The following is a 24,791-nucleotide window of genomic DNA, read 5'->3' on the forward strand; positions in this document are numbered from 1 at the left end:
GTTTTTAAGCTTTTACAGATACTTTCCGGCGGAAGATAATGAGAAAATTAGTTTCAATTTTAAACTCATCTTTTTGGTGTCAGTTAAGGGACGATGCAACCAGTAAAGTTTTGAGGGACCACTCTTCTCGTTTTCTAAAAGAACAATTTACTTATGTTTTTAAATAAATCATGTGTGAAATATATTATAATATAATAATATATTGAAAATTAATAGAGAACCAGAATCTTAAGAAGCAACAAACTTCATATACGAACTATATTTTAAGTAGATTAAAATATGAACCGAATCTAACTTAATTTATTGGGATTCCAATCAGATTAAAGGTGAGTTGAACTGCAATCCACCCATCACAACATTATTTATCTCTATTGACATTTTTTATTACTTCTAATTATATAGGTTCACTATTTGATCTTTTTAAATACTAGAATGTTATTCAACAATGTTTAAATAATTTGATTAATTTGTTTGTCTAGTTATATATGTTGGTATTTTAATTTTGAACTATTATCTTTATAATAATATTTGAAAAATTAGATAAACACTTTGATATTTGATTTCACTGTTATTAAAAAAATATATCGAGTCAATTCCCTTTCGTTATACTACAACAAATATATAAAATAAATTACAAAAATAAAACATTCGTAAATGAATCAATCTACTAATTTACCAATTCGTAATGAATCAAATCACTCATAGTAAATCGAATCAAATTATACAATTTTTGACTCATCAAATAGGTGAACTGGATGAAACTGACATTTGTTTAGCTCAACCCATGTAAGCTTGGTTGGTTCTGACACTTTTAAACAAGAGCATTATTGTGATTTTAGAAAGCACGGAGATGTGGAAAAAAATATGGGTGCAAGAAGAAATTCCCAAAAATTATTTGCTTGGAGTTGAGGTTTGTAAGTTTTGATATTCCTAGTTCAAGCCACAGTTGAATCTAATTTGGACTAAATTCATTTCATTGTTTCAAATCATTTAATCCATATCAATATTTTCGGTTATTGTACGTGCAATATATTTTATCTCTAGTTGTTTTATACTCTTAGGTGCATTTATCCTTATTCCTGTATGAAAGTCTCTGTATGAAAAAAATATGGGATTAAATAAGTTTTTGTCCATCAACTTTCGGTGGAAATTAAAATTAGTTCATCATTAAAACTTTGGTTCAATTTAGGTGGAAATTAAAATTAGTTTATCATTAAAACTTTGGTTCAATTTAGTTCCAAATTTTAGAAATGTGTAGATTTAGTCATTTTAAGCAAATTTTGTGAAATTTATTTGATGTTTTAAATGTCTTACATGATAGCATTTGAATTGTTTCTACCGTTTGACATATTTCTGTTTCAATGTTAGCTGAAAAACGTATTTGAAACATCAAATAAACTTATAAAATTTAATTAAAAGAATTAAATTCATACACTTTTACAATTTGAGAGATTAAATTAAGTCAAAATTTTAAACATAGATTAATTATAATTTTCAGTTAAAGTTAAGGAATAAAAAATATATCTCTTATTATACTGTGAGTGAATCAGAATTGAATACTAATATGATTGTTTGGTGATCGTTTCCATAAAGTTGTAGAGAGTTCTTTATGGGGCAAGATAAATAGTTAATGAAGATCACATAAATTTTGTAAAAAAGGTGTATTTTTGTGATTCTATGAAACCAATCCATACAAACTAACTATATCATGTGAGAAAGAGATAGCATAGCAGATCAAGACATAAAATCATGATGTATTACAATGTTGTTAATATTAATATTAGTCATATAAGTAAGTAAAAAATGAATAATTTTTATAAATTTTCAGTGAAAATACACGCATTTTTGTGCATACACTTCTACCTTATAATAAATAAAAAAAATTAAAAATTAATTATTATTAACATAAAAATATTATTAACTTTTAAAAATTACAAATTCTTAATATATAATTGTAAAAGAAATATATGTAAACTTTAATGAGTAAAATTATTTATAGTAATAAGAGTAAAATAGGTAGTAAAATATATATACTAAAAAATAGTTAAGAAATCTTCTTTATATATATATATATATATATATATTTATTTATTTATATTTATAAATTATAAGTTGTTAGTTTTGTAGAGATAGTTATTAAATTTAAAGAAAGAATTTCAAAATTAAAATTGTAAAATAATAAAGTTATTTATATCAGTACAAATAAAATTGACGATAAAAAATGTGTACATTAAAATAGAGATTACAAGTAATCATGAAAATGAATTTCCTATATAATAGTTGTAGACGGCGTATCTTTTATTTAAAACATTCTAAATGTTAGTAATTAAAAATGTTATATTTTTATGATATGCATTATAAATTTAAAATTTGAATACATTTTTAACTTAAGCTTTTATTTGACTGTGATAAATGTTATTTATTAACTTTTTAATATTATGTTATATTTTTTAATTATTCATTAATTGTCAATATTTTATTATTGTTTAATTTTTATGCCTTTTAATTTATTTATTTACTGTATATTTACTAAAATAACTTTAATTTGGTAACATCCCAATTTTTCTAAACATGTTCATAGTATTATAAATAACATTATAACACCTTAGTAACACTAATAATTATAGTTAAACCGGAGTTCATTATAATTCTTAATTTAGAAAATATTGTATCTCAAAATATGATCAACATAATTTTTAAGTATTTCAAGATATGAACCAATATCCAGCTTAATGTAAGTTTTCAAAAAAGACTAAAACATATCATATAAAATGTTTCTATACTACTTCTTTAGGAACTAGAAGCTAACTCTAGTGTTATTGCTCCCAACTCCTGCTCCCATATTTAAGTATTTAAAATATGATCATTACGAAAAAGAAAAAAAAGTAAATTCACAAAAAGCGTTAAAAATAGATTCTTCATAAGTATAACAATAAAATCAATTAACTAGATCCAATCATCAAATTAAAGAATAATATCTAGACCTAGTCTTTCGGAAGACTCATGTATTGAATGGACTCAATAGACTTTGTACCTATCATACTATCCTTCATCTTTTTCTTCTTTATAACTTTTTATCACGGGTAACTCATACATTTCACCTAATACTAACATGGTTAACTTCATTAACTCTACAAGTATTATCCTCTTTCTTATCATATCGTTTACCAAGTGAAGTCTCCTTCGCCTCTCACCACCTTAATTGTCTTTCTTTATGTGAGTTAGACATTAACAGAGTCAGGATAGTCTCACATAGCAAATTTCCTTTAATCTACTTGGACTCATCCTAGATTAGCATTTTTCCTTGGAAATAACTAATTAAAAGAATACCAAAAGTTACTCTCTTTGATCATTTCAACATCATACTCAACTATTTAAACAAAATATCATACTCAACTGATCAACCGTATTCTTTAAAAGAATACCAAAAGTTACTCTCTTCGATCATTTCAACATCACATCTCACATTTATATCACAATTGGTCATAAACGATACAAAAATTCAGAACAACTTAACATGAGTTTTTATCAGCTCAAAATCCCTTGTTCTATAACAAGAAATTCATACAAGAGATAGTTTTTATTTATTTATTTATTTTCAAAATTGCAATCACACCAACACCATCACCACTATGCAGTAACACAAATAGTACTCATCATCAAGAAAATTCCTAATTATCATTATTGCATAAGAATCACACAAATAAGTTATGTCATCACTCTATATTTCATTAACAGTCAAATATGTAATCATTTCTAAACACAACACATAACACAAAAAATCTCACAATTTCACTGAATCAAACTTCACCAAATTAATTACAGGTTCTGCAGTTATCAATAATTTCAAATGATCAACTTTCCTTACCTCAATGTGAGTTCCTTGAAAAAGACCACCTCCTAGCACAACTTCTTCTCTTTGATTTGCTCTTCCTACACACACAATAGGATCCAACAAAGATCAAAGTGTGATTCTAAGATTGCAAATGAGATAAAATACCATCTAGGAGGTACAAAACGGAATGTAATCGAAAGAAGGTGACATGCAAGGTGGAAATCTAATGGATTCAACGAAAACGAATAGAAATAGAACTTATTCAAATAAGGAAACTGATCGGTTCAAAATGTTATTTGAAACTTCAATTTTTACATAGTACTATTTGATTTTTCTTAAATAGATGAAAATAGGAGATCCATTTGAGAGTAGAGCAAAGAGGATAAAAGACTTAAGAAAGGGGAAAGTTGGAGGAAGAAAAAAAAATGAGCACAATACGTTTTTGTTTTCTTTCATTCTCTTTGATTTCTTATTATATCATTTTATTAATTATTTATTTTGAAAACTTAGTAGAGTTAAGAATGGAAACGAGGTTTACAATTTCTGGAGGAAATTTATTTATCGAAGACTCTTCTATATTTTAAAAATTATATATATATATATATATATATTTCCTCTCTTTTTTTTCTAAAAATCTAGCTCAATTTAGTCTTACCTGTGAAGCAATAATTAAGATAAATATATTGTTATAAATAGATTCTATGATTTAAAGTTTGAAGTTAAAAATTTAAAAATGTGTTAAATTCAAAATTTTCTCATAAATATAAATTATTCAATGTCATGTATTTTTAATTATTAATTAATTATGGGTGTTTTCTTCACTGGAAACAAATTTTAATAATAGTTAAAATAAACTTTGACATCGAATATTGAATTATCAATGGAAGTGGTTAAAAGAAATGGAGATTTAACTATTTTTAAAAATTATAATCATCAATGTTCTATAACTTAAAATGACATAATAATTCAATTAATTAACATTCAAAATTGAACCATTACGAATTATGTAAATTTACTATTTTCAATTAATCTTAATATTTACTATATCACTACTATATGTTATATAATTATATAAATTCTTCCATTATTTCCTTGTACTTATGAGTATTAAATTTATTCAATTTCAGTGTAAATCAGTGATTATGATTATTATGAAATCTTATCACCATTTAAGTAAAACCCACTTTTTTTTTTCTTTATCAATGAAATGTCGAGAAGGTCGTCTTTAACTTGTAATTTTATTTTTAGGTCATCTGCAGAATGAACTGAGGGAACATGAATCGGGCATTCAAACCCAATTTGGTAAATTCTGTCACCACCTCTTGTTCCTCTTTTTCTCTTCCCCGACAACATAAACTACCACTGTTCCATTCCCACACCAATACCAAAGCTCACTTCGTTGCAAAGCTCCAAACTTGCAAGGATTTAGCATCTGCAACATCGACCCACTCTAACATTGTGAAATTCGGTTTCTCAAATGACACTTTTTCCACCAACCATCTCATTAATTGCTACCTTAGACTCTTCAGAATCGACAATGCACAAAAACTGTTCGACGAAATGCCGCAGCGTAATGTTGTGTCCTGGACTTCGCTTATAGCTGGTTATGTTGACCTGGGTCAACCGAACATGGCACTTTGTCTCTTCCGTCAAATGCAAGGAACCTTCGTCCTGCCCAATGAGTTTACATTTGCCACTCTCATCAATGCATGTTCTATCCTCGTCAATCTTGAGATTGGTAGAAGACTTCATGCTCTTGTTGAGGTTTCGGGCCTTCAGTCCAACCTTGTTGCATGTTCTTCCCTCGTTGATATGTATGGCAAGTGCAACCATGTTGTTGAGGCTCGCCTGATCTTTGACTCCATGTGTACAAGGAATGTGGTTTCTTGGACTTCCATGATCACCACATATTCTCAGAATGCACAAGGGCACACTGCTCTACAACTGTTTAAAGAATTCAATCATTCTGGTTTGGGCAGACCAAATCATTTCATGCTCAGCAGTGCAATCAACACTTGTGCGAGTCTGGGAAGCCTGGGTGATGGCAAGATCACCCATGGAGTGGTCATCCGGCTTGGACATGATGCTAGTGATGTGATTGCGAGTGCACTTGTGGACATGTATGCCAAATGTGGTTGTGTGAATTATTCAGCTAAAGTCTTTAGGAGAATCCCAATTCCTTCTGTGATTCCCTATACTTCAATGATTGTGGGTGCTGCAAAGTATGGACTTGGTACATTGTCTCTTCAACTGTTCCAAGAAATGGTTGTTAGAAGAATAAAACCCAACGATGTCACCTTTGTTGGGGTTTTGCACGCTTGCAGTCATTCAGGGCTTGTAGATACAGGACTTGAGTTGCTTAACTCAATGAATGGGAAATATGGGGTGATTCCTGATGCAAAGCATTACAACTGCGTTGCAGATATGCTTGGCCGAGTAGGACGAATTGAAGAAGCATACGAGTTAGCAAAATCAGTTGAAGTTGAAGGTGATGCATGTGCCATGTTGTGGGGGACCATTCTTTCAGCTAGTAGGCTTTATGGCAGGCTAGACATTGCCCTTGAGGCCAGTAATAGGATACTAGAGTCCAACCAAGAAGTAGCTGGTGCATATGTTACATTGGTCAACGCATATGCACTGGCAGGGGATTGGGAAAATGCTCATAATCTACGATCTGAAATGAAGCATACTGGAGTCTACAAGGAACCTGGCAGTAGTTGGATTGAGGTAAAAGAATCCACTTAGTTGTTCCGTGCTGGAGACATGTCTAAATGTACGTAACGAAACAGAGATGCTGAGTTTGCCTAGGGAATTGAAAGAGAGAATGAAGGAAAGGGGAGGGTTACGTAGGAGGAACTAAAGGGTTGGTGTTTCTGTTGATGTGGAAGAGGAAGCCAAATAGGAAATTAATTGTGAGCTTACATAGTGAAGAACTTGCCTTGGCCTTTGGACTAATAAACGCACCCACCTAAAGGTGTCACAATCAGAATAATGAAGAACTTGGTACTGTTCAGGGATTGTCATGAGGCATTCAAGCTGATTAGCGATATTCTACGGAAAGATTTTATTGTGAGAGATGTGAACAGGTTTCATCACTTCAAAAATGGATTACGCACTTGTAGAGATTTTTGGTAATGATTTGTCTCATCAGTTTACTATTTCTCAGAACAGCAACCCTATACTTCATCACTAACACAATCCACCAATGGACAATCATTGTCGTCAATTTGGGTTCATCACTGAGTTTCGCACTTATATCTATTGATATACCATGGCTGATTCTTGCTCCTTATTCATTTGAAAATTACATTATCAGCACGTGAAGAAGAACAGAAAAAAGATTTAATAGCTAGCATAGACTATTTTGCAGATGCACTAGTTAGAAAATTCCATGAACATATTTCCTAATAGTTGAATGAAACTTGAAAGGCATCAATTTTATTGTACTGAGTGGTAAAGAATTTGAGTTATTGTATAGGTAGAGTGACTTATGGTAAAATATTGAAACAAAGTTGGTAGTTCTATATCATGAAGGAATTTTCAATTGGACATTGCGTAGTTTGAATATTCTATTTCTTGCAGTTGGATTTGTTATGCAGATTGTGTTCTACACACTGATCGCATGTTTACTTTAATTTAAATGCAGGATACTGCAATAAGATTCGTTATTGGGTTAAGATTTTGAATTTCTTTTTTGTTAAAAGTTGTATTTTCAAGTATAAATTTAATAAAAAAAATAATACAATCTTTACAAAAATTAATTTAAGACTTTGAGTAAACCAATAAAAAGTTATAATAAGTTTCTCCAAATGAATTTGAAAAAAAAAAACAATTCAATTTTTCTATAATAGAAATATAAAAGTGGATTTTGGATTTTTCTATAATACAAATATAGAAGTGGGTCTTGGATTGGGTATTGAGTCATCTACACTAAACTAATTACTCAACCTATATAAGAGTGAATTAATTTAAGTTGAGTTAAATTTAACTGAATTATAAATGAAACTCAATCTAATTATTTAGGTCGAATTGAGTTGAGTTGAAATAACTCAATTCAATGAACACTGTCTTAACAATAACAATAATAATAGGAATACAACTTTCCTATCAACAATATTTATTCAAGTTGGTATATGCATGGTGTTATCATCATAAAAGGAATACATGCTATTAAAAGTAGAAATAAACATAAATTGATCTTCTTTAAATGGACATAAGGTATAATTTCACTAATTAACATAATCATCATTAGTATAAACCAATTGCATACAAAAACATTTTCCCTTTTTTATCTAACTTAACATTAATAAACTAAGCATCCCTTCATCACGCGCTTTCTTATGGAATAAAACTCCAAACATGACAAAAATCTTATTATAAGTTATTCTCATATCAGGATATCAGTTTTATTTATAGTTTTAAAAATCATTAACAATTCTGCCTTGACTAAATAATAATTAATATAAATGTTATTAATAAATTTAATTTTATAATACTAAAAATAAAAACTTTTTTGTATACATTCTTAACATTCCAAATAAGTGTATAAATATGTCATAATAATGATAATTAATAAATTACAATAATGTGTCTATTAAAAATAACAAATTACATACAACATTAAAAACAGATAAATTATATTAATTTGTTATGTCATTTTATTTTCCATTTTTTTTGGTGTTTTTTTATATGGAACGGTACTCAATTTTCAAATTTTTATGATAGAGATCTAATACTATTCAATCAGTGACAGACTAATTCAAGCATTGATCCAACATGATGCAGTAACAAAATATGGACCACATCACTATTTTTAAAACATACTTTAGTTAATTATGTGGTGATATTAAATAAATCAATATTAATCTAATGCTAAGATATTCATGGCAATCACGGATATTACAGAACATTGATCTGCTTGAAATATAAAATTTGCTTCATGTGTTTTCAATGGATAAAACAATGTTTCAGTCTATACAAAATTTGAGTTTTGATTTCTTTCTTTTTTTTTAAATAAATAAGCAAATTCTGTCACTGTACACTACCATTACCATAGATCTAATTCGTCCACCATCAATGGATCTAATATAACAGGAAGAAGAGAAAAATGCTCACTTTTACCAATAAATAAATTAGGAAAACAAATTAAAACTCAAAGTTTAGAGACTTAAACCCAAATTTGGTATATTTAGATGAACAGAAATCATACTTGAAGTGTGTACAACCTCAAATTACATTGTATATGCATTTATTCTGTGCAATGTCAGAGTTTTAAACCTATGAAAAGGTACTTGTGAAAAGGAGAGGAAAACTTCATACTCCAAAACATATTTTGTTGGTTTGGAAAAGATCAAATTCAGCTGGTGGGCCAGAGTCTTTGCATGATTCTATAATCACAAACTTTTATGTATCATCTGACAATATGTCAGATAACAAAGACAAGGTTACTCTGTTATTTACACTAAAATGTAGTAACATAATATTTAAACAACAAAAGTCTAGTTCCACATGAAAGGAAAATGTAACATGCTGAACCAATATCTGAAAACATGAAAGGCAAATGTGACATGCTGAACCAATGAAAATATGAAAAGCACGTACCAAACCTTGAATGAAACATGCGGAGGTGGCTGTGAAGAAGCTTGAGATTGTATACTCAGATAGACAAATGACCTTAAAAAACTGAATTTAATAGGTAACACTAGAAAAAGTAAATTAATCATGAGTCTTTTGTTGAACCAAGTTTCACATGATGTAAAAATAGACAAATTGAATAATGTATGAGTAAAAAAAAACCCCACAAACTTCAAATCTTAAAATTTTGAATTGAAAATAATGTGAAATTGTAGTGTTATTGGTTTATAGCTCATTGGCAAAGATATTTATGTTGTTTTTACTTAGAAAATGAGTCATATTAGTCATTATTCCTAACATTTTTTTTTAAATAGGAAAGGAAAGTGACAGAATATTCTGACAGAAATCAAATATAAAAAACTTGAGAACTTTGGTCAAAGTATAGAACAGCATTACCAACTAATATTCCTCACAAAGTGCTTGTACTTGTCATGAGCCAAGACAGAATATAAAAGTCAACTGAAACTACTGATGATTATCCCATATTGTCTAGTTTGTCAGATCCAAATGATTAAACAGTACATCACCTAAACCAATCTAGGAAGTCAGAAGACAAACATAAAACAAAGAAAAGCTTTAACAATATGACAGGTATAGCTGAATACTTTACTCCAAAAAGCTGGTATGTCCAATAGATGGATTTGTACCACTGAGACACACAAATAACAACATTTCTGCAAAGATTTCTAACCATTCAAGCTACGATATATGAAAGTATCAAAAGTCCTCAAAACTGGTTGCCTAACATTTCACTGTTTTATTTCTTCTTTTATGTGGCTCCAAATCAGTGGAGCAAAGAATGTAGCACTGAACAATTACATGATATCCATCCTCAGTTACTTAATAAGGAGTCACTACGTTCTATCTAACCCATACAATTTAAGGGTGAGAAAATTCTGATCCTATTCACAAATAAGAACCTGAGCCATTAAAAATAGATTCCAAAATTTGCTAATAATCTCATTTGTACACATGTACACAAGGGTAACATATTTAGCAGGTTTCCAGGTGCCAGCTTGCTTATGTACATATCCTTAAGTTAAGCCACTTCATTTCAGGACACCATCTCTCAGAAGAGAAGAGAAACCCAAAAAAAGTTTATATACAGTGTCAAGTTATTCTCTAGCACCACCAAGACCAGCTCGAGTTATTGCTTTTGTTGCAATCAACACCAGATGTACAAGCTCATCTACATCTTGGAAGCTGAAATCAATAACATTCCTAATCGAAGTTATGAAATCATTATTCCGTGCTTCATCCATGTTCAAATTAGCAGCCATGAAAGTGCTCTTGCATTTTCTGGAAGCCTCCATTGCAAAATTTATGTCTTGAGTCTGAAAAATCACAAGCTAACTTTTACCCATTGTGACTTTTCAGATAAATTACTGTGACAATTGAATGAAATTTAATAACTGTACAAGTTAAAATGTGCACTGTGACAATAGCCAATTTGACAATTGCAATAGCATATGATTGTTATATAAAAATCACTAATGTGTCTTCAAGAATTACAGATGTATGTAAGCCTAGATCTTGCATGCAACAAAAAGCGGTTTTAAGGAGAAAAAAAAATCCAATCTTCCTATTTAACATAGAAAGATCGGCTTCCATCCATACAGATTTTTCTCAAACATTTTATCTGGTAGTCTAATACAGAACAAATTTCCTACTATTATGTTACATCATTAAACAACTAAATCCCAAAATTAACTCCACCGTACTTCAGGATCAAAACACCCAGATAGATTTCCAAATGAAACATAAGGTTTATCAATAAATTAAAACTTACAAAATCAAGAAGCCTGATAATATTTGGGCGATTCTGTGCAGATATGACTTGATTATTAGCAACAAGAGTATTAGAACCCCTTGTCAAAGTAGTCCTATCCACTGCCCCCACGTTATTTAAATTATCAATATCAGACGCAGAAGACGAAGGAGATTCACCTAAAAATGAAGTAAAAAACCAGTGAAACATCACCAACATACAGCAATGCTCAACAAGCCTAAAGACATAATACATACTTGTATCTAAAGTTGACTGCATTCAATTACCTTGAGAAACCATTTGTAGAATTGATTTTAACTCATCACGATCCCTGTTTATGGCAGAATGTTTATTGTAAACCAATCTCATGTATACCACCTCCATGCATTTATAGGCCAAGGCAGCGGTGGCCATTTCTTGGCGTCTTTCATATTTATGGGCACAGGATCTGGAACACATTTTATGGCATTTAATAATTAAAGGAAAGGTAATACAAATGGATCAAGAAAAACAAAGAATACAAAAATTATAGGGTAATATGATAGCAAAATTTTATGCTAATAGTTTTAACACATTAGAAGTATTCTTTTAACCCCCCAAAATAAAAGTAGGAACGCTAGAAAAGAAAAGGAGAGATATTCGGTAGAAAATTAGGGACAAGAACTTAAGAAAAAAAAAAACTTAGTAGAGATAGTTTTTATTATATTTAATTTCTACCATACATATCGAAGTCTCCAAAGGAAGGTTAGCATTTTCGAATTTATTGAACATTCTCGAATCTTTTTTCCCCTCAAAATATACTTTCACCAAAAGCATAATAAATCAGAGATCGTAGAAATAACATATTTACAGATTCCAAATTTTCCTTACTCGAAAAGTTTAGCTGTAGCAGCATAAATTTGCATTTGATTCATCTCTCCGTGCTTGCTAATTTCACTGTGAGATTTTTCTATAAGTGATGCTCCGTGCAGAAACTTTAAGGCAGCTTTAAAGTAAGTTTCGTTACTTTCAAACTCAAAACCGAAGCTCTACAGTCAGAATAAAACAATTGGTTAGAAAAAAGAAAGATGCTACATCAAACAGATGTGAGGTAAAATCTTTTAATGTTGAAATAACCTTATAATGATCTGCAGAATCCTTTAGCCTTGTGGCTTCTTCCAGAATGCTAGAGGCAGTTTGTCTAGAATTTGTTGTCACAGGACTTGAACCATTAAACTGTCTGTCAGGTACTAAACTTCCTGAACTGTGATCAACTCCAACCTTGCAACTAACATCAACTGCATTTCTCACAAGCCTAGGAACATCACCATTGCCAGATGCATTGACCAGATGCCCAATAGACATATCTACATTTTGCGATTTGGGTGCAGTTCTAGAACCCAAATGTAATGTTTCCCTTTTCAAAATTGAATTCCCAAAATCATCTTGTTTTGGCTCAGTTTGTTTTCCAGTTTCATCTGACCAATGCCTTGAAGGATTTTGGCTGCTAAGGTTGTCAATCTTGTGTTTAGACTTCAGAAAGCCGGACTTAACATCATGTCTTGTCTCAGTACCAGAACTGTGATTATTAGGATGAACTTCTGACTCATAACTCACACCATTTTTGGAAAAATCATTATCTGATACTGAAACCTTCATCTTATCCCTACTCACCTCAGAACCAGAAGTTCTAACCTTTTGCTTGACCCGTAATGATGTGAGCCTACCAGATTTCTGCCAAGAAAGTGCATTTTCCTGATTACTCTTGTTCATTTTCTCTTCATGATGTGAACCACTGCCACAATTAACACGTGCAAGATGTATGTCATGTGAAACTCTCTCCTTTTTTACTGATAATTTTTTCTCCCTACTATCTAAATTTTTTATTGATAAACCACCTTTTCTAGCATCATCTTTTTCTGATGTGTCCAACCCTGAAGCCAAAATACATTTCTCAATGTTGGAAGTCCTCAAAGGTGACGAGGTAACAGATTCTACTGGTGAGCCTATGGCCTTTTCAAGGTTAGTTCTAGCTTCGTGAGACCCAGAAACCTTAGAAGAACTTGAAGTTGCTGCCGATGAAAATTTTCCAGAGCCTAAATCCCCACCCGATGGATCAAAACAATCCAAAGCTTGGTACGAAGCAACATTTTTTTTGTGCTTTCTAGGCTGGTGGGCCTTATTCATATCACTTTTCACCTCTGTCCCAATACCCATTTTGTCCCTGCTGTCTGGCAAGAAAGCTCGCTTCATCTCACTTTCTTTAATAAATTCGTCATCACTTGCAGTTATTGGTTTTGCCGCTGTATTCAAAACTGTATACTTCTTCTGTTTCCTATTTACATTGCTGTTTTCAACGCGATGAATGTCACCTTCCAAATACAATGTTTTGTTATGTTTCTCATTATCCTGCCAGTCACTCGTTTTTCTTTCCTTGATCGAACCACTTTGCCTACTGTTTGTAGCATCCAACGAACCATCATCGGATGAAAACTGTGCCCGATCTCCCTTCTTTGCCGGAACTACAAACTTGTTATCGTCAGACCAACAATAATCATCATATTTCGTTGTATTTTCCCCACTAGCCTTTGTTGGTAAGTCCTTTCTTGACTTTAGACCTACCTTTTTATATTCCATACCGTGTTTCAGATGTTTATCAGCATTGCCAACAACTTCAATCTTAGATTTCTTATGAGTTCCAGATCCATGTTGATTGTCCTCCATCTTACGCTTCAATTTAACCTGTCTGTCACCTGCACACATTTGACAACCACAATGACATTCTTTTAGAAAAATTTTATATACAGTTATTTGTACCATAAAACAAATATGAAGCAGCAACAAAACATATAAACCCTAAAGTGAATGAGATACCTCCATTCATTTCATATTCTTTTGCCTTAGGCACTCTTTTATCTTCTATCAAATTGTTCAACTTGTTCAAATTTTGAGAATTAGATTTCTTCATACGGTTTGAGTCTGCAGACCGCTGATTCATGTCATTCAAGCTTCTACTTTTAACATTTGACTCTTGAGCATTCTTTACTGTATTTGACAACTGATGCCTGTCACTGTTGAGTCCTGGCTTTGCCTTTTCATTAATACCATGTTTCTTGTTTCCCCGATCAACCATTACATCAGATTGCACTCCAATTTTGGGTCCAGTGAAATGGCTTTGCATGTTATTTTGACCATCAGAAATCGGCATTTGATATAAAGCATAAAGTGATTTTGTTGTCTCCTCCTCGCTGATGTTACACCGATTCATTCCAGGCCTAACAAGAATTTCAGAAGAACAATGTGAATCTAGTAATGCATACAGCAAAGATAAAATGTAAGCAAAGTTGGAGAAAGGATAAAATATGTCATAATTTGTATATCTTTCTACATACTGCACAATTTTGGTTATAATTCACAAACTGGGTTTTTAACAAGTAAAATATGATCCTAAATGAACCCAAGATGAGAGTAATCAACTTACAGCCAATATAGCATGCTACACAACCATTTCTCTGGAAGCTGCTCTGGCTTTAAACCCATAGGTAGAAGCCGCCATTTCTGGCAACTGTCACAGCAAACCCAATCTTCTTCTATAAGTTGAGGTGCTGCTGCTGATGATGACAGAACCATCTCAGAAGTTGGTTTATTTTCAGCAACAGGAAATGCACCTGGAGCATCTTTTACGCATGACACAGGTGACAACTGATTAACAACTTTATTGCCACTTGGTTTTTCCTTTACTTTAACCCCATTTGCACTCTTTTTAACATGGTCAAGGTTAGCATTTACTGTATCCTTATTAAGGGGAGGTCCATCAGTTGGATCTATTCCATCAATCTTCAGTTGTAATTTTTTTCTTTTCAGTGAACCTCTGTCACAATCTCTCACCTTATTATCCTTCAGTTTCATTTTATGCATTTCAATTTTAGAAGAAGTAACACCAATGCTAGTACTCTTTCTATCATTTACCATTGCTTTGTTACTAGAACCAATGACATCCTTTTCAGCATCGGCCATAACTTTTCCAGGTCCCTGTTCACCTTTTAAGTTGTTCTTGCTTACAGATTTTACCGTGGTCTGATTAGTCTCACACTTTTGAATATCTTGATCCACCTTACATTTCATTTCATCAGACTTAAACCTTTTCGAAATTGCAGAAGTGTTACACATTCTACTGTTCTTAGGATCAGCAAAATTGTTATCCTGAGACATCTCCCTTTTATGCTCTAACACTTTTTTCCCAAAGGTACTTCCTGTATTTCGTTTCACAACCTTGTCAAAATCCCGATCAGATATTGACTCCAATGAAACCTCCTTCATTGCTTCAGTGGAATCCACTCTACATTTCGCACCATTTTTATTGACCTCCTTGGATACTTCAATAGCCTTACCAGTGACTTCGGCTGTTTCACCAGCATCACAAATTGAACTTGATAGTGGTGTACATCTCCGACCATTAGACAGAAAGTCCTTACGATCTGGAGTTCTATTTCCTAATCTTTTCTTCGTATGAAATGTCGTATCATTCTCATAACAGTTACCATTCATATGATGCTTTTCACTTTTGTCTACCACTGTCAGTTTCCTTTTCTTCAACAAATGTGAATCCCCAACCAAGGAATCTGATTCATCAGTAGACATAGAATAATGCTCCTGATGACCATTAAGAGAAGACATGGGTCTGTTGTCTCCAAGGGCTTTTCCCTTTCTAATCAAGTTGAGTAGACTGTCATGTAGAGGTGATATTAGCACACCTCCAGGGATACTGAAAGAAGTCATAACCTGTAACATCAAACATAAAAAAAAATCAAAAAATATTGTTATGCATAAAACAGTTCATCTACTTCCGCCAAAAAGATTAAGCTTTTAGTCTGTTTATAACATGATAGCAAAGCTTCTTGACCATGTAGTCCAGAGTTCAATCCTTGTTGCCATGATTCCTTTTTGGTAAAAGTTAAGTGTCATCACAAGAAAAAGTAGGCCAATGCACCATCCATGCTTCAAGAACAAAATGCTCTTGCATGAATGATTGTGTTAGATATAAAGGGTGAATTTGGAAGAGTTTGTTTCCAGTTCATTTGAACTTGTCTTATGCCATAAGAACTTGTGTAACTGTTTGGAAAAACTTTTCAAAATAGTTATGATATGTTTATCAGTTGCTTCAACTTACCTCAATAAGCTATTGTGAAAAAGCTTACAACTTATACGAAACAATTTAACCCCGTTTGCTCTGTCCGATTACAGAAACAACTTATACTGAAGCGTTTGTATGATAATCACTTATGACTTGACAGCTTAAGCTATCAGAAAATTGTCTATAGAAATAGAAACACGTCATCTACCTGAATAATGCTAGTGGAAGATTCTTCAGGCATCTCTTGAGATACATGTGGTGTATCTTCACTTTCCTTTTGGCTGTTTTCTGTCGAAGAGGATGGAGAGTCATCAAGCCCAAGTCCACTGTAAATTGCAGCATTGCTTTTTGCTAAATTATCTGATTTTACTTTGATTTGCAATATCGGCATTCTTTGGTCGGTCAACTTTTCTGCCTTATTTGCACATCCCTCTTTCAAACTGCACGTCCCTGTTACTCTATTCGAGGAAATGCCTGTGTTCTTCTCTGAATGTATTCCTGTATCTCGAGATGGAAGAACATTAGGGGAAGCAGTTCCAAGCCTCATGGAAGGGGTTGTAATTGGAGGTGCTCTTGAGTTATAAATTGCAGCCTGTGTAACAACATAACCAACGATGCTAGAGTAAACCGTACTTCTTCCAAGGTAACACATTATTTTCCTATCCATTGGTTGAAAAAGGGGAAAACAAATAACAAATTTTATATACCGTGGTGTGGCTATTGATGGGAATTTTTTGTGAACTGTTGGGTTTTTCTGGAGCCTTTGGACATGATCGCAATCGAGGCGAGCGTTCATAGGTGGGTAAAAAGGAGCCATAGTCACCAAATTTTGAACCTAAAAAAGTTGTTCATATCATCCGACAAAGTTACTTATGTGAGTGCATAGACAGATATTTCATTTCTGGTTACATGCCATGATTTCTAATGTGGAACTTACCCAAACGATCTGGAAAAATACCTCCTTCAAATTCCTTTCGGAAATCACCCAGAACATGCTGAATCCTCTCATCCTAGAAACAACGGTAAGCAAGTTATCAGTCCTGTTATTTTAAAGATGAAATTTAATCAAGATTACACTGATTAAAGCGAAAATTGCATTGGCCAAATGTATCACGAGGAATGAAGCAACATCATGACAGACACCATGAAGCACAGCAGCAAAATTCAAGTACTATTCATGACTTTTATTATTTAATTGGTAGGTAAGAATCTTATTCCACGGCCAAAATATAACTGCACATTAGCATACCACTAACAATCTGAAAAACAAGCAAGAAAGATAAACTTGCATCACCACTATTACGCAGAAGTACAACTGATGCAGGATGTAATTATTGATGGTATTGTGTGTGGCAGATTGCAGATACAGCTGCAAGAAAGTGTGTTTGTTTTCTTCAACGTGGATTGGCGTTCAATTGGGTTTTAAAATGGAGAAACAAACACACTGAAAAGCATCTACAGTATCCGTAGATAAACATAATTGATCCATATGTTTGTCAGTTTTCGGAACATTCTATTACGATTTGGTACTCTTCGCTTATAGACCTGATTTTTTTTATAAAACAAAACATAGCTTTGTTTAATCATAAAATAAAAAAAGTCAATACGTGTTCGATTCCCTGTATGTCACAGGGAATGAAACAAATTGACAAATTGAAAATCCTTGCTCAGTGGTACTAAATAATTTCACTTGTTTGTTCCATTTGCGAGCAAGAACAGAGTAGAAGAGAAACCAAACCAGAAAACATTGTACTCGGTTAAGATTTCAAGTAAAAACCCTTACAATGTAAGAGAGAGAATCAAGGTCAATGTTGTCATCATCCTCATCCTCATAACAATAGAAAGCCTCTCCTTCCTCCAACTCAGTAGTACTATTGCGTTGCATCTTGACCATCACAAAATTAACCCCAAAAACCCAAACCCCAAAACCCGAATAGTAACCCCTTTACACTGGAACCTTCCCTGAAGTCCAGCATCACTTCAACCAACAACATACATAAATTGGTGATAAAAAAAAAATCAATTTTTTATCAAAATACCCCGACCCAGGAGAGGAAGAGGAGAACCCAGAAGCGGAAGCAGATGAAAGGAAGTGTGATCATGCCGATGGGACAAGAATCGTTGATGTGAATTATTACTTGAATTAAAAATTAATTTTGGGTTTGACCCAAGAATAAGGGAAGAATTGATGAGACGGTGGAGATCGGCGAAGCGATGAGTGACGACAGAAGTGGAATGAATGAATTGAGTATTGACGCAGACTTCAAAAGAAATCCAAAACTTTCTCGCTCTTGAATTGTTTGATGTGCCCAGCACAGAATGAAAGAAAGAATGAAAGACCTCGGTTTTGTGTTTGGTCTCTTAATTTTAGCAATTTAATATACTATATATTTTTATTTTTATTTATTTATTGCCTTACCTCGCCCAACTTTTGTCTCTATCTTATTGTGTTTGGTTCATGATTTGGGAAAAAAGGGTTTATTTAGAAACAATACTCCATTTCTTTATTATAACAAAAACAATTAATAAATATATTAAAAAAATTGATACAATTATTATCATGAAAAATAATTTCCAAAACATAAAAGAATATCATTGTAATAAAGTATACGTAAAAATAATTTATTTTTTTACTAACCATTATATTTTGTCCAGATTTAAGAGTATGGTAATCCAAATAATAAGAACTTTAAAGTGAGTATTTAAGATTGTTCTAGATCCAAGAATGACTTCAAATCATAAAGTTAAAAGTAGATTGTGTTCTTATTTATAACTAATAAAGTTATAAGATTAAATCAACATCCTATATATAGATGCATATGTGAAGATATTATTGAAAATTGATTTAAGTTATTTATTTTGAGTATATAAGCGTTTTATGTTTTTCTTTTTTTCACTATTTCTAAGACTATGAGAATTTAGATCTGATTAATTTATTTATTGTCTTTAATAAACTTAAAATCGACAATAAGAGATGTTTAAGATTTTAAACCACGTCAAACTCCGATCAAAAGACTTTTATCTTATATATTTAATTGTGATAGGATAAAATTTTACATGATCTTAGATTTCTCTAATTGGTATTGGCGGAGCACTGTGGTATCAGTGACCCCAAAAATTTTGAAATCTTTTTTATATTATAAATATTTTAAATCTTTTTATATTGTAGATATTAAAAAATATATTATAAATTAATAATAATTAATAATAAATAATAAAATATAAAATTAAACATAATAAAAAACAAAGAATAAAAATATTTATCAAGATATTTTTTTTTATTTATTATGGTTTGAGTTTCTCATAAATTGTTTTCATATTTCATTTTCACCTTCTCACCTATTTTTTCAAGAGAAAGAGATATATTATTTTTGCTTTTATTTCTCTTATGTCCTCTTCCATTCTCCTGAAAAAAAAGAAGGTGATTTTTTATATCAAATGATAGTAAAATATTAGTTTAATAATTTATTTAATGAGTTTATTTTATATTAATTTTTTATTTTATGAATATAGAATAAAAAATATTATATTGTATGTTTTTTTATAACCGAATTTTAATTGTGGTTTCATTATATGTCTTGAGTTTCTCATAAATTGTTCTCATCTCTCATTTTTATATATTTTTTTATGAAGAGAAAATATCTATTATTTTTTCCCTCATCTCTTAATTGTTTTTTCCATTCTCGAAGAAATAAAAAAAATAATTATCTTTTAATTCACTTGATAGTAAAATATTAGTTTAATTATTTATTTAATGAACTTCTTGTATATTAATTTTTTATTTGATGAACATAAAAGCAAAATGATTTAAATGGTAGTTTAATTAAGGGAAGAAGATAAGCTAATATTATTTTGTATCATTTGATCTATATTATTTAGATTTAGTGAATGTTAATTTGAGTTACAACTACTCATGAGTTGTTAAATGTGAAATTATTCATGTAATTTATTTGCATAATTTGGCTTAATTGTAATATATGAATTAAGTATTGAACTAGTAATTGAATTGTGAAATGTAAATTTGCAGTTATATAGTTGTTTTTTGTGGAATCATTTTCGATGAATTGATATTGTTTTTACTTAAACAAAGATGAGAATACTTCTTTTATAATTTATAAATGTACTTTGAGAAAACATAAGTATTTCTATAATATAATTACAATTTTTATAAACTTTTAATTTTGATACGATTAAATATAGTTGAACTTCGTACGCGTGTGTAAAAGAATATTTTTAAAACTTATTAAAATATATACATCATTTAAAATTTAATAAAATAAAATAAAAATAATAAATTCAGTAGTTATTATGTGAATCCAAATTGAAATTATATATATTAAAATTATTGATATAAATAATTATAAATTATTATTATCATAAAAATATTATTATATTATTATTTATAAATTAGATATTTTATTGATAAGTATTGATAAAATATTATATATATATATATATATATATATATATATATAAATGATCAAAATTAAATCGTAAATCCAATAAGAAAAGTGCATCTATAAGTGAAAAAATTAAATTTCGATTATAGTTTTCAACATTCGAAAATGCTTGAAAAATCTTTATTCAAAATAGTATTAATCATACGAACATAAAAATATTTAATTTTTTATGTTCAATAATCAAATATATTGATTATATTGTTTATTACTAAGATCTCCATAAATTAAAAAGGAATGACACGTGCAAGTGTAGCGCGTGAACGTAAATTGTTCATCGTTCGTCGTGCATCACAGTCACACGCACTATAGGAAGTTGACTATTTGAAACAACACGTGATTTTTATGTGTCAATTTAATATTTATTTGTTTTAAAGTGATACATACACAAACAAAGTACTGCTGATATTTACTAGTTTTAAAGGCACTTGTAAACACATTCACTACTCTACAAAATATTATCATTAATATATTCTAACAAAACATATTTCCTAAAAATTCAGCGATAATTTTATTTAAATCAGACATAATTTTTATTTTAATCAAGATTATCAACTTATTTAGATTGCAAATAATTTTTTATACCACATGTGACTCTTTTTCATATTAGTACATTATATATTAAATATAAACATTTTTTAATAATAAATATTCATTAACAATATTTACTTTATATTTTGTTTTATTACGATGATTATAATGAGATAGATTTACATATCATTCATAAAAATAAAAATAAAAAAAATTGTTTTCACACGAGATAAAAAGTCAAAAGTTTGGTCATGTAATAAAAGAGGATACGTTTCAAACATAATTAAGTAAAGATTTAGAACATGTCTGACACATATCAAATTGAGTTTAAGGTTTTATGCAGCCATTTAAACATGTTCGTTTGTGATTGTCAATTATAGCACAAGACAAGTCATAACAAGTTTCAATCCTAGGTTTTTATAAAAATAGAGATGGCAACTATTATACACTCATTTTTATCGAAATAAATTTATTTTTATTTTTGGGGTTAAATATGTTTGTGGTCCCTCAAGTTTAAGTGATTTTTGGAATTAGTCCCTCATCAAAACTTTATACCAATTTAGTCCTTCATCTTTCAAAATGCGTGAATTTAGTCCTTTTAACCAAATTTTGTTAAGTTTATATGACATTTCAAACACATTTCATGATAGTATTTAAGTTAACATCAAAGCAAAAATGTGTCAAACATTGTAAATAATTTAAATACTATCATGAAATGCGCTTGAAACGTCAGATAAACTTAACAAAATTTGGTTTAAAGGACTAAATTCATGCATTTTGAAATATGAAGGACTAAATTGGTTAAAAGTTTTGATGAGGGACTAATTCCAGATTTCGCTGAAACTTGAGGGACCAAAAACATATTTAACCCTTATTTTTGTTTTTATACCCAAATTCAATAGGTATTAAATTTTTGTCTCATCTTTATGAGTAACAACGATTATATACTTGTATTCATATCCGTATTTGTTTTCTTACTTTTCAATATTAATTAATTAATTTTTGTAAAATGAAAAATTACGGTAAAGAACATAATATTATTAAATATTCAATATTAAGATGAGAGTTATTTTGTCGATATCAAATATTTAGAAATAAGTTATAATTGTATACATTTCACATTAAAATACCAAATAAGATTTCAAGAGAATTAAAACAATTATTAAATTTGTAAACATTAAGGAAACGTGGTTGATAAAATTTTAAAATACTTTTTAAAAAAAATACAAAAGGAAAACAAATATTCAAATTAAAATATATTTTAAAAGTTTGTTTACTTCAGTTTTTTAAATTCTAATTAATCTCTTGTTTACACCTATAAAAGTTATAATTCAAAATCACACAAAGAATAAGGATTAAACTAACAATAATAAAATTTTAACATATATCTTGTATCTTTTGAACATCAATATATGTTAGATGGTGATAAAAAGAAATTCAATGCAATTATATTAAATTTTTATATTATAGTAAAGAAAATTTATTTATACAATTATAGTAAGAAAATTACAGTATGATAATAAGTTAGAAAATAAATAATAATTATATAAAATATATAAAAATAGCATTTTACATATTAACAACAAATAAAAATATTATAAAATTATAAAATATGTATCTCAGAAAAAATTTAAGAGACTATTAAATGAAATCGCACCAAGAAAAACAAATGTATAATTAGGAGTATGATTAAATGAGAAATACTTTAGAGATTTAAGAAAACTTTTCAAATATCAACATAGTTAATGGTTGAGAAATAAAGAAAATTATTTTAGCGAAACAATATAGTTTTTCAAATGAAACAAAAATTAATAATAATAAAGTAAAGAAGATAAGTTTTTGATGTTACTTAGTAAATGTAAGGTTTATGTTATTGAACACTTAAATTGAGAGTCTTAAACATTCTCATGTGAGAGAAAAATATACAATAAATAAAAATATAAAAAAATAATAAAAATATTCAAATGTAAGACACAAATTATTTAATTAACATACATGATTCAAACATAATTACATAATGATTATGATAAGATGAAAAATATATTGGAGATGCGAATTAATTTTATGACAAACCAAAAAGTTAGAAGAAATAAAAAATAATAAGTGTGTAATATGTATATATATATATATATATATATATATATATACTTAATTGACTATAAATATTTTAATAATTTAAACGAGGACGAGAATATGGTAGAGACGAGTATTAACGGGTATGGGAACAGGAACGAGGTACATGCTCATATCCATTCCCATACCAAATTAAAAAGTTTGGGATTTCTCATACCCAATCAATGCGGGAATTCCCCATCAAAACGAGGATGTGTTCGGATAATATCCATGAGGACATGTTTATTTGTCATCCCTACATAGAAGTCCTTGAATCTCGGTCAAAACAATCTCAAGTCAAGAAAACTAGGTAGGATTTGCTATCTCATATCTATATTTATAAAAGAAAAAAAAGCATCCTCATTTATATACTTAAAAAATCCAACATGTATCAAACTTTTATCTCATCCATATCGTTATTCCCATCGGGTGACAAATATATTTTCGTACCACTAACCGTATCCGTTTTCTTACCGTTTCAATATTAATCTATTAATTTTTATAAAATAATAAAAAATTACGGTAGAGGAGATATAATATTATCAAACATTCAATATTAAGAAATGATTGTTTATTAGATATCAAGTATATCAAGTATTGAGAAAGAAATTATGATTATGTATATTTCAAATTAAAATACCAAATAAAATTTCATAAGAACCAAAATATTTATTAAATTTTCAACCATTAATGGAACCTAGTTGATAAAATTTAAAAATATCCTTAAAAAAAGATAAAAGGAAAAAAAAATCAAATTAAAATATATTTTAAATGTATGTTTATTTTAAATTTTAAATTCTAATGAATATCTTTTTAATACTAATAGAAGTTGTAATATACCAATTGATCAAAACCACGCAAAGAACAAATATTAAACTAATACTAATAAAATTTTAATATAAATCTTGTATTTTGAACTTCGATATATCTTAGATGGTGATAAAAAAAATTAATGGCAATTACATCAAATTTTTATATTATACTGAATAAAATTTATTTATACAATTATAGTGACAAAATTACAGTATGATTGACAGTGAATTAGAAAATAAAAAATAATTATATAAAATATATTAAAGTAGTATTCTACATATAAAAATAAACAATAAATAAAAATATTAAAAAAATATCAAATGTGTGTCTTACAAACAATTTGAAAGACTATTGCACATTTGCTCTGTTTGGATTAGATGATGGATTTGAGTGACTCAAAATTATTTAAGGAGAAAGACAAATGAAACTCATGTTTAATTTAAGGAAAAAATAACGAGAGATATAATGAGGAAATAATACCTTATAGTAAAAATTATTATTATATAACAATCATATATATATATATAT

At 29.6% G+C, this 24,791-nt stretch overlaps 2 protein-coding genes across 3 annotated transcripts; one reads left to right on the plus strand and one right to left on the minus strand.

Annotated features, from left to right (window-relative positions):
• Window positions 1-5,045: 5,045 nt before the first annotated feature.
• Window positions 5,046-7,406, plus strand: LOC114177127 (Tetratricopeptide repeat (TPR)-like superfamily protein). The gene is given in 4 exon segments (XM_028062379.2): window positions 5,046-6,613; window positions 6,615-6,662; window positions 6,664-6,798; window positions 6,800-7,406. Coding segments are annotated over 4 exon segments (1,857 nt in total). The 5' UTR covers window positions 5,046-5,110; the 3' UTR covers window positions 6,971-7,406.
• A 2,797-nt stretch (window positions 7,407-10,203) lies between these two features.
• LOC114178155 (cysteine-tryptophan domain-containing zinc finger protein 3-like) lies at window positions 10,204-18,701 on the minus strand. 2 transcript variants are annotated; one of them, XM_028063901.2, is made up of 11 exons: window positions 18,134-18,701; window positions 17,288-17,360; window positions 17,058-17,185; window positions 16,559-16,942; window positions 14,698-15,998; window positions 14,091-14,491; window positions 12,354-13,969; window positions 12,108-12,265; window positions 11,525-11,685; window positions 11,259-11,416; window positions 10,204-10,803 (listed from the first exon to the last, which is right to left on the minus strand). In XM_028063901.2, the coding sequence occupies exons 1-11, from the start codon at window positions 18,242-18,244 to the stop codon at window positions 10,585-10,587; spliced, it is 4,710 nt and encodes a 1,569-aa protein (XP_027919702.1). In that variant the 5' UTR covers window positions 18,245-18,701; the 3' UTR covers window positions 10,204-10,584. The 2 variants fall into 2 exon arrangements, with proteins under 2 accessions (XP_027919702.1, XP_085527532.1); XM_085671406.1 differs by having other exon boundaries at window positions 10,715-10,854.
• Between the last annotated feature and the right edge of the window lie 6,090 nt (window positions 18,702-24,791).

Source organism: Vigna unguiculata, chromosome 3 (genome assembly GCF_037176805.1).
Source record: "Vigna unguiculata cultivar grain cowpea cultivar isolate G323 ecotype 2 chromosome 3, ASM3717680v1, whole genome shotgun sequence".
NCBI lineage: Eukaryota > Viridiplantae > Streptophyta > Magnoliopsida > Fabales > Fabaceae > Vigna > Vigna unguiculata.